The sequence below is a fragment of the Ipomoea nil genome, unplaced genomic scaffold (assembly GCF_001879475.1).
Source record: "Ipomoea nil cultivar Tokyo-kokei standard unplaced genomic scaffold, Asagao_1.1 scaffold1735, whole genome shotgun sequence".
In the NCBI taxonomy this organism is placed as follows: Eukaryota; Viridiplantae; Streptophyta; class Magnoliopsida; order Solanales; family Convolvulaceae; genus Ipomoea; species Ipomoea nil.
In genome coordinates, this window is record NW_017618163.1 from 17,756 (window position 1) to 29,565 (window position 11,810).

Here is an 11,810-nt window from a genome sequence, read left to right on the forward strand (position 1 = left end):
TATATATATATACACACTTCATATTTTGTCCGTGCATCGCACGCTTTAGTTTAAAAAAATGTACTTGAATTGAGTATACTATCATATTTTTATTGTATTTAGAATTTAGTTATTTTTTTATTGATAATAAAGATTTAGAATTTAATAAAGATTTGATCTTATTATTTAGGATTTGATATATATATATATATATATATATATATATATATATATATATATATATATATATATTATACTTTGTCCGTGTAGTCCTCTATATATTGTTGTCCTCATTTAAACTAAACCCGTTTCCAGTTAATAATAATGGTACTTATAATTGAAATGTAGATTATAATTAATATTTTTTTTTTGCCTTTTATTGTATAATATAATAATAATGTATGTTATATATTGTGTACATATTATTTTGCATATTTTCATTCAATTTCACATTCACACCTTATTGATGAATATTTCATGTAAAGATACAAAAATTCTTATTGCTATAAGTGATCATGAATGTTCTGATGTTTTATAAAATAAATAAATAATTAATACTGATTAATAATTTAATAATAATAATAATAATAATAATAATAATAATAATATTATTATTATTATTATTATTATTATTATTATTATTATTATTATTATTATTATTATTATTATTATTATTATTATTATTAGAACAAAGATTACTACGTATCATCGTATTAATAATAATAAAAATAAATTTTAGTGATAGTATAATTAATAATTTGTAAAAGGTAAATAAAATATTATCATTACTTAATAGTTTTAAGCAATTTATACCATGGAGCTTCCATATAGCATTGCTAATTGTATACTAAAATGACGATATATATAATTCATACTCATAAGGTACATAATTTAATAACATTAAAATATATTTTAATAAGTATGAACATTATTTATGTATGATTTTCCTTTACTGCTCCAAATTTTAAATATATTTCATTGGAGTGGAAGAATTAATTTCTGTTTGTATAGATTACATATATTAGTTTCTATGCAAAGTATTAAATTCTATAAATACTAAATAAATTTTCTTAATATAGATGTTGTATATAATATTATGCATTTGTATTTTCAAAATGCAATGGTTTGATATAATAATTAATTTGAATTCATATTTATGTTTACAAAATCAGAGAATGTACCACCGAGTTGTGTTGAGTTTGGGTCTCTCATCGTCTCAGATGTTGCACCGAGCTCAAGTAGTATTAATGGTTCTACTATTCAATATGAGAAAACAGACCCAGTGATAATAGGTATTTGTTACTTTGTGTTATTGTAAAGTATAATTTATGATATATTTTAATATGTAAAATATAAATATTGTAATATTTTTTGTATTATATTAAATTATTTTTTTGTATATGTATGTTTATGTGTTTGTATTTATTTGTTTAAATTTTTAGGTGATCAAACCAATTTGAATGTGCTATCTATGGGTATTCAAAGTTCATGTTTCGCTAATCAAGGTTAGATTGTGTGTTAGAAAATAGAAAATTGTCTTTTATTAATTTAAATTTTCTTTCATTCCATTTTTTTGCCCGTAATGATTTAATCTTTACTTTTATTGTAGTCTCATATTATGACATAGGAGATCCCCTTTTTAATTGCAACCATTGTGGTGCATTCTTTTGGATGGATGAGAAATTGAAGAGTACCAAAGTTAATGTTGGCCCAAGATATTCGGTTTGTTGTTCTAATGGCAAAATTAAGTTACCTAAATTGAATGTTCCACCTAAAATCATTCTTGATTTATTTTTCAATCCATGTCCAAGAAGCAAGCATTTTTTGCAACATATCCGATCGTACAATAACATGTTTAGTTTCACATCTATGGGTGGTCGTATTGATAAAGAAGTGAATACAGGGAGGTCACCTCCAGTTTTTAGATTGAACGGCCAGAACTTTCATTTATTGGGCAGTCTGTTACCTGTTGATGGCAATAAACCTAAGTTCGCACAGCTTTATATCCACGATGCCGAGAATGAGATTTTCAATCGTTTGAACTCTGTTAGGTACAGTATTTGCATTCAAAAAATGTGTTTAGATATACACACATCTACAGACGAACACATTGAGACATGCGTCCACACACACACACACATAGAGAGAGAGATAAGTATAAGTAATTTTTATTAATTGTTTATTGTAGGGGTGGTAATGAGATCAAAGAATTACATGAAGACATTGTTTCTGATATTCAGTTAGCACTGGATGAGAATAATGTTTTGGTTAAGTCATTTCGAATGGCTAGAGATGTAATAGTCACAAATTCAAGAGTTGATGTCAGAATGAAATTAATTGGGAAACGCAACCAGGATGCTAAAACATACAATCTGCCTACAGTCTCTGAGGTTGCTGCTATAGTTGTTGGTGATTTGGATCCAATGTTGGGTGAACGAGATATATTGATAGAAAGTAAATCAGGTGTTCTTAAGAGAATTAGTGAACTTAATCCAGCATATCTCCCACTACAATATCCAATTTTGTTTCCATACGGTGAAGATGGTTATAGAGAGGATATTCATTTCCATGTTGAAAGAAATATTGAGAATGGAGCTAGGCATAGTGTTTCTCTTCGTGAATACCTATCATTTCGTATTCATGAACGAGTTAATGAGATTTCAACATTTTTGTATGCTAGAAGGTTATTTCAACAATTTTTAGTTGATGGGTATACAATGGTGGAATCTGGTCGGTTGTTGTATATTCGGACACATCAACAGAGCCTACGATGTGGATCATATAAAGGGTTGTTTGACGCGTTGACACGTGGGGAAGTTGAACCTGGGACTCAGGGGCGACGGATTGTATTGCCTTCTACCTTTACTGGTGGTGCACGATATATGGTTCAAAATTACCAAGATGCAATGGCAATTTGTGGTTGGATTGGTTATCCAAATATATTCATCACATTTACATGTAATCCCAAGTGGCCAGAAATTCAACGTTTTTTGGAACGAAGGGATTTGAAATCTGAAGATCGACCAGATATTATGTGTCGTGTATTTAAAATGAAATTAGATGCTTTGATTAAAGAACTACGGTCTGGTACTATTTTTGGGAAAATTGTCGCTGGTATGTGTTCGTAAAATTGCTTTAATATGTTTTTTATCTTTATGGCGTTTGCTGATCTACTTATGTAATTTCTATTTTTTGCAGTCATCTATACAGTGGAATTCCAAAAGCGAGGCTTGCCGCATGCACATATTCTTCTCTTTGTTGACCGTGGTGCTGCTCTTAATTTTGCCTCGAATGTTGATTCTATCATCTCTGCAGAAATTCCAAATAAGGCTTACGATCCGGAATATTATAAAGTTGTGGGAGAGTTTATGATGCATGGTCCATGTGGTGTAGCAAACAAAAACTCTCCATGTATGGTTAAGGGGCGTTGTTCTAAACACTTTCCTAAGAAATTTATGGAATCGTCAATTCTTGATGGTGATGGGTATCCAATTTATAAGCGTAGAGATGATGGTAATACAATCCTTAAAAGTGGTGTTGAATTGGATAATAGATTTGTTGTACCCCACAATAGATATTTATTGATGAAGTATAGAGCACACATCAATGTAGAATGGTGTAGCCAATCTCGGTCGATCAAGTATTTGTTTAAATATGTGAACAAAGGTCATGATCGAGTTACAGCCCAGTTTTATAAGAGCACTGATTGTCACGAAAGTACTGAAGTTATAGATGAAATAAGTATGTACTATGATTGTCGGTACATTTCTCCTTGCGAGGCTGCATGGCGTTTGTTTAGCTATGATATTCAGTTCCGCAATCCAGCAGTTGAACGCTTGAGCTTCCACTTGCCAAATGAACAAAACATTGTTTTTGCTGACGATGCTACTGTAGAATCAGTTCTTGATAGGCAAACGGTGAAGAATAGCATGTTTTTGGCTTGGTTTGAAGCGAATAGGAGGTACCCCTATGCGCGACAATTGACTTACAAAGATATGCCTAACGCTTTTGTGAGGAAAAAAAACATCCGTGAGTGGCAACCAAGGCAGAGGGGTTTTGCAATAGGTCGTATGTTTTATGTGCCACCTGGTAGTGGTGAAATTTTCTATCTTAGGTGTTTGTTAAATTTAATTCGTGGCCCAAGATCTTTTCAAGACATACGTACTGTTGATGGTATTGAATACTCATCTTTTCGAGATGCGTGTTATGCTCGTGGGTTGATATCTGACGAAAAGGAATATATTGATGCAATAGTCGAAGCAAGTCAATGGTCGACTGCTTCTACTCTCAGGAGGTTATTTGTTATTCTACTAACATCAAGTTCACTTTCCCATCCTGAGAAGGTTTGGGACGTTGTTTGGCCGCACTTGTGTGACGACGCAGAGTATAATCAGCGCAGAGTGTCTGCTATTCCAGGTAAAATGTCGCTACTTATGTACATAACTTAATTTTCTATAGTGCATATCATATTTTGTTTCCTACATTTTATATTTTTTTCCAAAATTTTGATAATGTGAAACATAGTGCAGATTTGAGGTTGCCAGATGTTGAGAAACAAAACTACGGGCTGGTTGAATTAGAGAAGCTTTTGTCCGCATGGAGCAAGCGCTTGAGTGATTATCCGTGTATGCCTATACCTGACATGAGTTCTTCAAATGCATCCCAGAACCGATTATTGGCTGAGGAATTGTCCTATGATTGCACGTTATTGGGTAAAGAACACGAGGCGTTGGTGCAGAAACTAACAGATGAACAACGACAAGTTTACGACACTGTCCTTACTTCAATTTCCAGTAATACAGGGGGGCTGTTTTTCGTCTATGGTTATGGTGGTACTGGGAAAACATTTGTATGGCAAACTTTATCCGCGGCATTACGATCAAAGCGTAAAATTGTTTTAAATGTTGCATCAAGTGGAATTGCTTCGTTATCATGTCTGGTGGGCGCACTGCACACTCTCGATTTGCTATACCAATTGTTGTGAATGAGGATTCTACTTGCAATATATCGCAGGGGAGTGATCTAGCTGAGTTACTAATTCAATGCAGCTTGATTATCTGGGACGAAGCACCTATTATGCATAAGCATTGCTTTGAAGCTTTAGATAGGACTATGCGAGATTTGTTAAGATTTGCTAATCCATTAAGTTTAACCTTGCCATTTGGAGGGAAAACTGTTGTTCTGGGGGGTGACTTTAGGCAAATATTGCCAGTGATACCAAGGGGTACTAGACAAGAAGTTGTTGGTGCAAGCATTAATTCTTCTTATTTATGGACTCATTGTAGGGTATTGAGATTGACAAAGAATTTGAGGCTACAAAACGTAGGATCTGTTGAAGAAAATAAAGAGTTGTGTGGTTTTGCTAATTGGATTGCTGCGATAGGGGATGGACAAGTTGGTGGACCAAACGATGGTCATGCAGAGGTTCAAATTCCACACAAACATGTCCTAAAGCCAGATTGTGATCCGATTCAGGGCATTGTGCAAAGTACATTTCCTATGTTCCATGAGAATCAGAGTAACGGCACTTATCTCATTGGTCGAGCAATTCTAGCACCAACACTTGAGGTTGTTGACGAAGTTAACGATTACATGAGTAGTTTGAACGCTGCAGAATGTAGAACATATTACAGTTCTGATTCTGCATGCCCCATTGAAAACACACTCGATGCAGTTGCCGCACTACACACCCCAGAGTTATTAAATGGCTTGAAATGTTCTGGCTTGCCTAATCATTCACTAACTTTAAAGGTTGGATCTCCCATCATGTTATTGCGAAATATAGATCATTCAGCTGGATTATGCAATGGGACAAGGTTAATCATTTCGAAGTTAGCAGATCACGTTGTTGAAGCCACAATACTTTTTGGAACTAACGCAGGTATGAAGGTCTTGATTCCACGATTGTCGCTTACACCGTCAGACCTAAGGTTACCATTTAAGTTTCAACGAAGACAATTCCCAGTAATGTTGTCTTATGCTATGACAATAAACAAGAGCCAAGGCCAAACGCTTTCTACAGTTGGACTATTGTTGAAAAAACCAGTTTTTGTTCATGGACAACTGTATGTTGCTTTGTCTAGAGTTAGCAATCCCAATGGTCTTAAGTTACTTATTTGTAACGACAATGGAGAGTATATTTCTTCAACGTCAAATGTTGTATACAAAGAGGTCTTTAATAATCTATAAAACTATTATATTATTAATTGTTTGTTATTTACAATATATTATTAATATTTGATTTTATAGTTTGGATGTTATAAATAAGTACACTATTCTCATATATATATATATATATATATATATATATATATATATATATATATATATATATATATATTCACACCGTGCAACGCACGGGTGGAGTACTAGTAATAATAATAATAATAATAATAACAATAATAATAATAATAATAATAATAATAATAATAATATGGCATGCATATTATATTATTCCATCAAGTATATTATGTGTCTTCAAGTTTTTTATATGCACATCATAAGTTAATTGTAGACATATAATTTAGATCAGAATTCACAATGTAAGGTAAACGTTGGTTCATAGTATAACAATTGCCAAAGTTTAATAGTTATACAAATGTCTTTGTGCAATCGTTATGCTGTGGAACCGTGTCCACCTTGCGAGGTGGATACGGTTCTATGTTCATAATTACTGATCTATATGTTCACAATTATAAAGTTATATATTCATAATTTTTGAACTTCATATTCATAATTATTGAACTCTATATTCACAATTATAGAACTCTATATTCATAATTACTGAACTATATGTTCATAATTATAAAGCTATATATTCATAATTTTTGAACGTCATATTCACAATTATAAAGCTCTATATTCATAATTACAAAACTATATGTTCATAATTATGTTCACAATTCTATGTTCATAATTATAGAACTATATATTCATAATTTTTGAACTATATATTTATTATTATGAACAATTTTGAAACCGTGTCCACCTTGCAAGGTGGACACGGTTCCACAGCATAATTTGTCGTTAATCCAGACCCAATATCTGGGCAATTTATATCCTGCACCACGGCGCACGTTGCATTGTGCGTCCAGATGCAAAACGACATCGTTTCAGTTTTTTTTTTTTTTTTTTTGAAATTTCGCTACCCAGTGTTTGGCGGTTAATTTTCCTTTAAAAAAAATCTCATGTTCAAAAATGTACATAATGTTATACATGAATGTATATAATTGTATAACAAAATATACATACTGTTTTTTAAAAGATAATACACATAATCTAACATAATACATAATAAACATAAACTTTTAACATAATGCACATCAACTCTTGACATAATACACAAAAATTTCCTGATTCGGATGTACATAATTGTATAAAAAAATGTACATAATTGTATAAAAAATGTACATAATAAAAAATATACATAATTGTATGAACAAATATACATTCCTACCACGCCTGTCAAAACGACGTCGTTTTGGGAGGCGCGCGGTGCACAGTGCTACGCGCACCGTGGTGTAGGGTATAATGATTGCAATATCTGTTTCGCGGATAGTTATGCTGTGGGCTCGTGCCCAGCGTGCTTCATGGGCACGGATAACGGTGCCGTCAGGCACCGTTATCTTCCATTTTTTTTTTTTTTTAAATTTAATTTCAGACCGCTTCGTTATAGGAGCATATATTCACAGCTTTGTGTTCATAATTTCATAACTGTACATTCATAATTCCATAACTGTACATTCATAATTCTATAACTGTACATTCATAATTCCGTAACTGTACATTCATAATTCAATAACTGTAAATTCATAATTTTCGAAGCTCTATGTTCATAATTGTAAGTTCATAATGTCAGAGTTCTATGTTCATAATTTCATAACTGTACATTCATAATTCCATAACTGTACATTCATAATTCCATAACTGTACATTCATAATTCCATAACTGTACATTCATAATTCCATACTGTATATTCATAATTTCATACCGAACATTCATAATTTTCGAAGCTCTATGTTCATAATTGTAAGTTCATAATTCCATAACTATACATTCATAATTCTATAACTGTACATTCATAATGTCATAACTGTATATTCATAATTTCATAACGAATATGTCGTTAACGCCGTTAACGGCGTTTCGAACAAATTTTTTTTTTTTAGTTAAAACAGCGTCGTTTTCACGGAAAACGACGCCGTTTTAGCGTCGTGCGCATAGCATAATTTGCCCTGTTTCGCTGAACACAAAAAGCCCAAAACTACGTAACTATTACACTTAGGCCCAGTAACTCAGATCATGGGCCTGGTCTATTCCGTTTATTTTAGAACCCGGAAAACCAGGAATCCAGAAGCTTCTTTCTAGAACTTCTCAGCCCTTTTCTATTTTTTCATTTTTTTTTTTAGGCTCTTCCTTATCGTGCCGGTCCTTATATACAACTTCCGCCATTTTCTGGTGCCTTCTGGAGAGCCTTCGAGAGCTTAAACAGATCAGCCGTTTCTTCGTCTCTGCAATCGAGAGTATAGAATCGATCAAAGGAAAATGGCTTCAGCTGACGGAGTGGAAGGGTTGGCTTTGGACTTGGATGAACTGAAGCATCTTCAGAGCGTTGCAAAGAGGCCTCGCGTTCTCTCTCTCATTTCCTCTGAAATTCAAAAGTTGGAGAAGGTCATTTTCTACTTTCTATATCCATATTTTGGAGTTCCGTTTTTTGTTTTGTTTTAATAATTAAAATGATATTTGATCGGTCAGTTTTGACGGACAGATGATGATATTAGAGCATTGATTATTTTTAATAGTTTCATTTTCATTTTTTGTTTTTGTTTTTTTGGTGTTATTAGCTCATTTTGTTGTTTGATTATTTAGTGTAGTTATTTTCGTATTGATGATGCTAAAGCTTATTTCGAAATTGACGCCCAAAACACGCGAAGAAATTGGAAATATGATGCAGTTACGGATAATATTGCTGGTTATAGGTTAATCCACCAGTTTCTTTTAGACTGTTGGAAATTTTGTGGGCTAGATAACCTTTAGTCCTTAAAGTGATACTAAAAGTGTGAACGAAAAACTGAGACTAAGTAGGTGTAGGATTTAATCTTTGTATTGTTTGTAAAAGGCATTGGGGAAACTTGTGGATACAATGATTCCGCCCGTTCCTAATGGTAGTGCAGTAATGAATATTTATCACATAATATAGTGCCTTAATGAAGTTTTCAATTCATTAATTTTAATTTCTCACTTTATGAAAAATTGCTCCTCATATGCAAGACCACATGTTAACATAGAATTCTCTCCAATCAGATTAATTAAAAAAATTTGTTGCTTGCTATTCTAGTGCATATTCTATTTAGTGTATCAGGTTCATGTCTGTGTACCTTGAAAACTTCAAGGAATCTTACAATTATAAAGGGTACTCGTTGCCATTCACATTTTCATCTTGGTTGTTAGATTTGCTACCTATGGCATATGATTGTTTCATATCAAGTTATGAGGCACTTTAAGAGTACTGAGTTGAGATAGTGGCATTTAAAGAATCTTAATTTGCTCTATTTAGTCATTAGTGTCTGTTTGTAGAAAACTTTGCAAGTCCACTTGATCTTTATCTATGATGCATACAAACTCTAGAGTGGATGTTTCCATGTTTGGAAGTCCTTCCTTTAAGAAACTTTGGACACTCCATAAAATGTTTTAGAATTGGTTCCCTAATTAATTATTTAAAAAAAAATGCATCTCCTAAAGTCAAACTAATAAATGATTAATATTTATGCATATCTAAAGATAAAGAACTATTTACAAATATACACTTATATTTTTATATCTGTATGCTTCTGTCACATTTTGTATTCTGCATTTCCCTATTTTCCTGTTTTTGTGCTTCCTAGATCTTTCTTTATTGTTAAACAGACCAAATGATGTGATGTTTACTTTTAATGATGTAATTATTGTTGAGTATTCAAATTTGTGCAATCTCATTTGTTTGCCCTTTCTACATAATTAAATTTAACTCTTAAGTTTTAATTACTTAAACAGCCCGTTGGAAAGACAGACTATTAGACGTTCTGTTGCTTAAGAATTTCTATTGTATTTTGATGCTGGAAGGATGGCTACATATTATTAAGTTTTAGTTGCCAATCCTGTATTAGAAATTTTTAAGGTCTCAACCCTGAGTGCCACATGCTGTGCACACATGATGTACCCATATTCTTGGAAGAAAATAAAGCCAAATGCAAGTTTAAAGTATGACCACCCTCATTTTAGTATGCTATGGAAATTGTTTTACGGAGTATTAGGTTTATGGGCATTAAAATTTGCTATATATGACATGTTTTCCTAGTTGGAAGGTATTTTGCTCACTGCTTTAAATGTTGCGAAACTAAATGTATATTGTTGTTATGCAGCTGTCAAAAGATGCAAGCTCTGTTTCTCCAGTACCAACTCCAATTTCAACTGCACCAAAGGTTATATCTAATCCGGCACTGAGTTATTCAACAGTTGCATCCTTTAGCTGGGATCAGGACAATGACAAAGTGAAGGTGAGAGGATGAATAAAGATCTGTGTGTTGAATCCTCCATAGTAGGTGATACAAATTATCTGTAATTTCCAAACTACTAGGGTTCTGTTCCTGTTGTCAAGTAATTATCTTCTAAAAGCCGTGGCATTCATTTTTAGTCCTGGCGGGTTATCTTTCACCTTTGTCTTGGACATTTTTGACTAGTTAAGTAATTATCCTTCTGACAAACAACCATGCATGCTTATGGACTTAGCTATGTATGGGTTAAGTGCACTATTTGATTATGACTGCAATTGTTTTAATTGTGTTTTCTAGATTTATATCTCCTTGGAAGGAGTTGATCAGGAGAAAATGGAGACCGACTTTAAACCAATGTCTGTTGATGTGAAATTCCATGATGTGCAAGGCAAAAACTACCGCTTTTCCTTATCAAAGTTGAACAAGGAGATAGTTCCTGAGAAATGTAAAGTAATGGTGAAGCCCACAAGGGTCACATTCACCTTGCCAAAAGCTTCTAAAGGGAACTGGTTAGATTTGCTCTACAAAGAGGACAAGGTAATTTCTTTAAACTGCGCATTCAAGCCTTAAAATGAGGTTAGCTTCATAATTTGCAATGGTATGTGCTTATAATCATTTTGTGTACAACAGTTTAAGCCCAGTGTTGAGAAAGAAAAGGATCCCATGGCTGGAATAATGGATTTGATGAAGGTAAAGGTTTATTATATTCAGATTGATTGATGCTCCTCATTTGTTTGTTACTTTCTTAATACTTGTTTTGATTTTCAGAATATGTACGACGATGGTGATGAAGAGATGAAACGCACCATTGCAAAAGCGTGGTCAGATGCTAGAGCTGGCAAATCAGCTGATCCACTCAAGGGTTACAATTGAAGAAAGTAGTTTGTAGCTTATTTCTACGGACTTGTTTTGGCGTTTCAGGAAGGTTTATGGATTTGGTGGTTTAGCTAATGTAGTAACATTGTATTTACTGATGTTCTTTATTAATGCTAAATATGTTCTTTATTAATTCACACTCCAGTTTCTGAAACCAATAAATCCCAGTAACAATTGTTATACGGAGTACTATGGACTAGGATCTAGGGTTTATCTTATATTGTGGATTATCCTTTAAAAATATTAGGGAAAAATATAAAAAAAATGCCCTTCTATAATATGTTAATTATCAATGTCACTCATGAATTATAAGCGGTGTAAATATTATCTCTCAATTATCAAAATTGTGTACATATAGTCCCTCTCGTAATGGATTTTAATGTACAATGTACATCGTTAAGTTGAGGTAAATATGTAATTTA

The 11,810-nt window shown here is 32.8% G+C and overlaps 2 protein-coding genes across 2 annotated transcripts; both read left to right on the forward strand.

Moving 5' to 3' along the window:
* Positions 1-1,848: 1,848 nt before the first annotated feature.
* On the forward strand, positions 1,849-6,168 carry LOC109191991. Its single transcript, XM_019342621.1, has 5 exons — positions 1,849-2,030; positions 2,168-3,093; positions 3,178-4,395; positions 4,509-4,918; positions 4,993-6,168. Exons 1-5 carry the CDS (start codon positions 1,849-1,851, stop codon positions 6,166-6,168), a joined length of 3,912 nt encoding a protein of 1,303 aa, XP_019198166.1.
* Positions 6,169-8,420: 2,252 nt separating this feature from the next.
* LOC109191978 (calcyclin-binding protein-like) lies at positions 8,421-11,521 on the forward strand. The gene is made up of 5 exons (XM_019342615.1): positions 8,421-8,650; positions 10,381-10,515; positions 10,810-11,049; positions 11,143-11,202; positions 11,281-11,521. Exons 1-5 carry the CDS (start codon positions 8,525-8,527, stop codon positions 11,383-11,385), a joined length of 666 nt encoding a protein of 221 aa, XP_019198160.1. The 5' UTR covers positions 8,421-8,524; the 3' UTR covers positions 11,386-11,521.
* Positions 11,522-11,810: the final 289 nt, after the last annotated feature.

What these genes read in the sequence shown, in the direction of transcription:
- LOC109191991 (XM_019342621.1), top strand. Translation starts at nt 1,849, where the DNA reads ATGGGTGGTCGTATTGATAAAGAAGTGAATACAGGGAGGTCACCTCCA. An exon ending in AATCGTTTGAACTCTGTTAG is followed by an intron (nt 2,031 to 2,167) that starts GTACAGTATTTG and finishes TGTTTATTGTAG; the next exon opens with GGGTGGTAATGAGATCAAAG. An exon ending in TTTTGGGAAAATTGTCGCTG is followed by an intron (nt 3,094 to 3,177) that starts GTATGTGTTCGT and finishes TATTTTTTGCAG; the next exon opens with TCATCTATACAGTGGAATTC.
- LOC109191978 (XM_019342615.1), top strand. Translation starts at nt 8,525, where the DNA reads ATGGCTTCAGCTGACGGAGTGGAAGGGTTGGCTTTGGACTTGGATGAA. An exon ending in AGGACAATGACAAAGTGAAG is followed by an intron (nt 10,516 to 10,809) that starts GTGAGAGGATGA and finishes TGTGTTTTCTAG; the next exon opens with ATTTATATCTCCTTGGAAGG. An exon ending in TGCTCTACAAAGAGGACAAG is followed by an intron (nt 11,050 to 11,142) that starts GTAATTTCTTTA and finishes TGTGTACAACAG; the next exon opens with TTTAAGCCCAGTGTTGAGAA.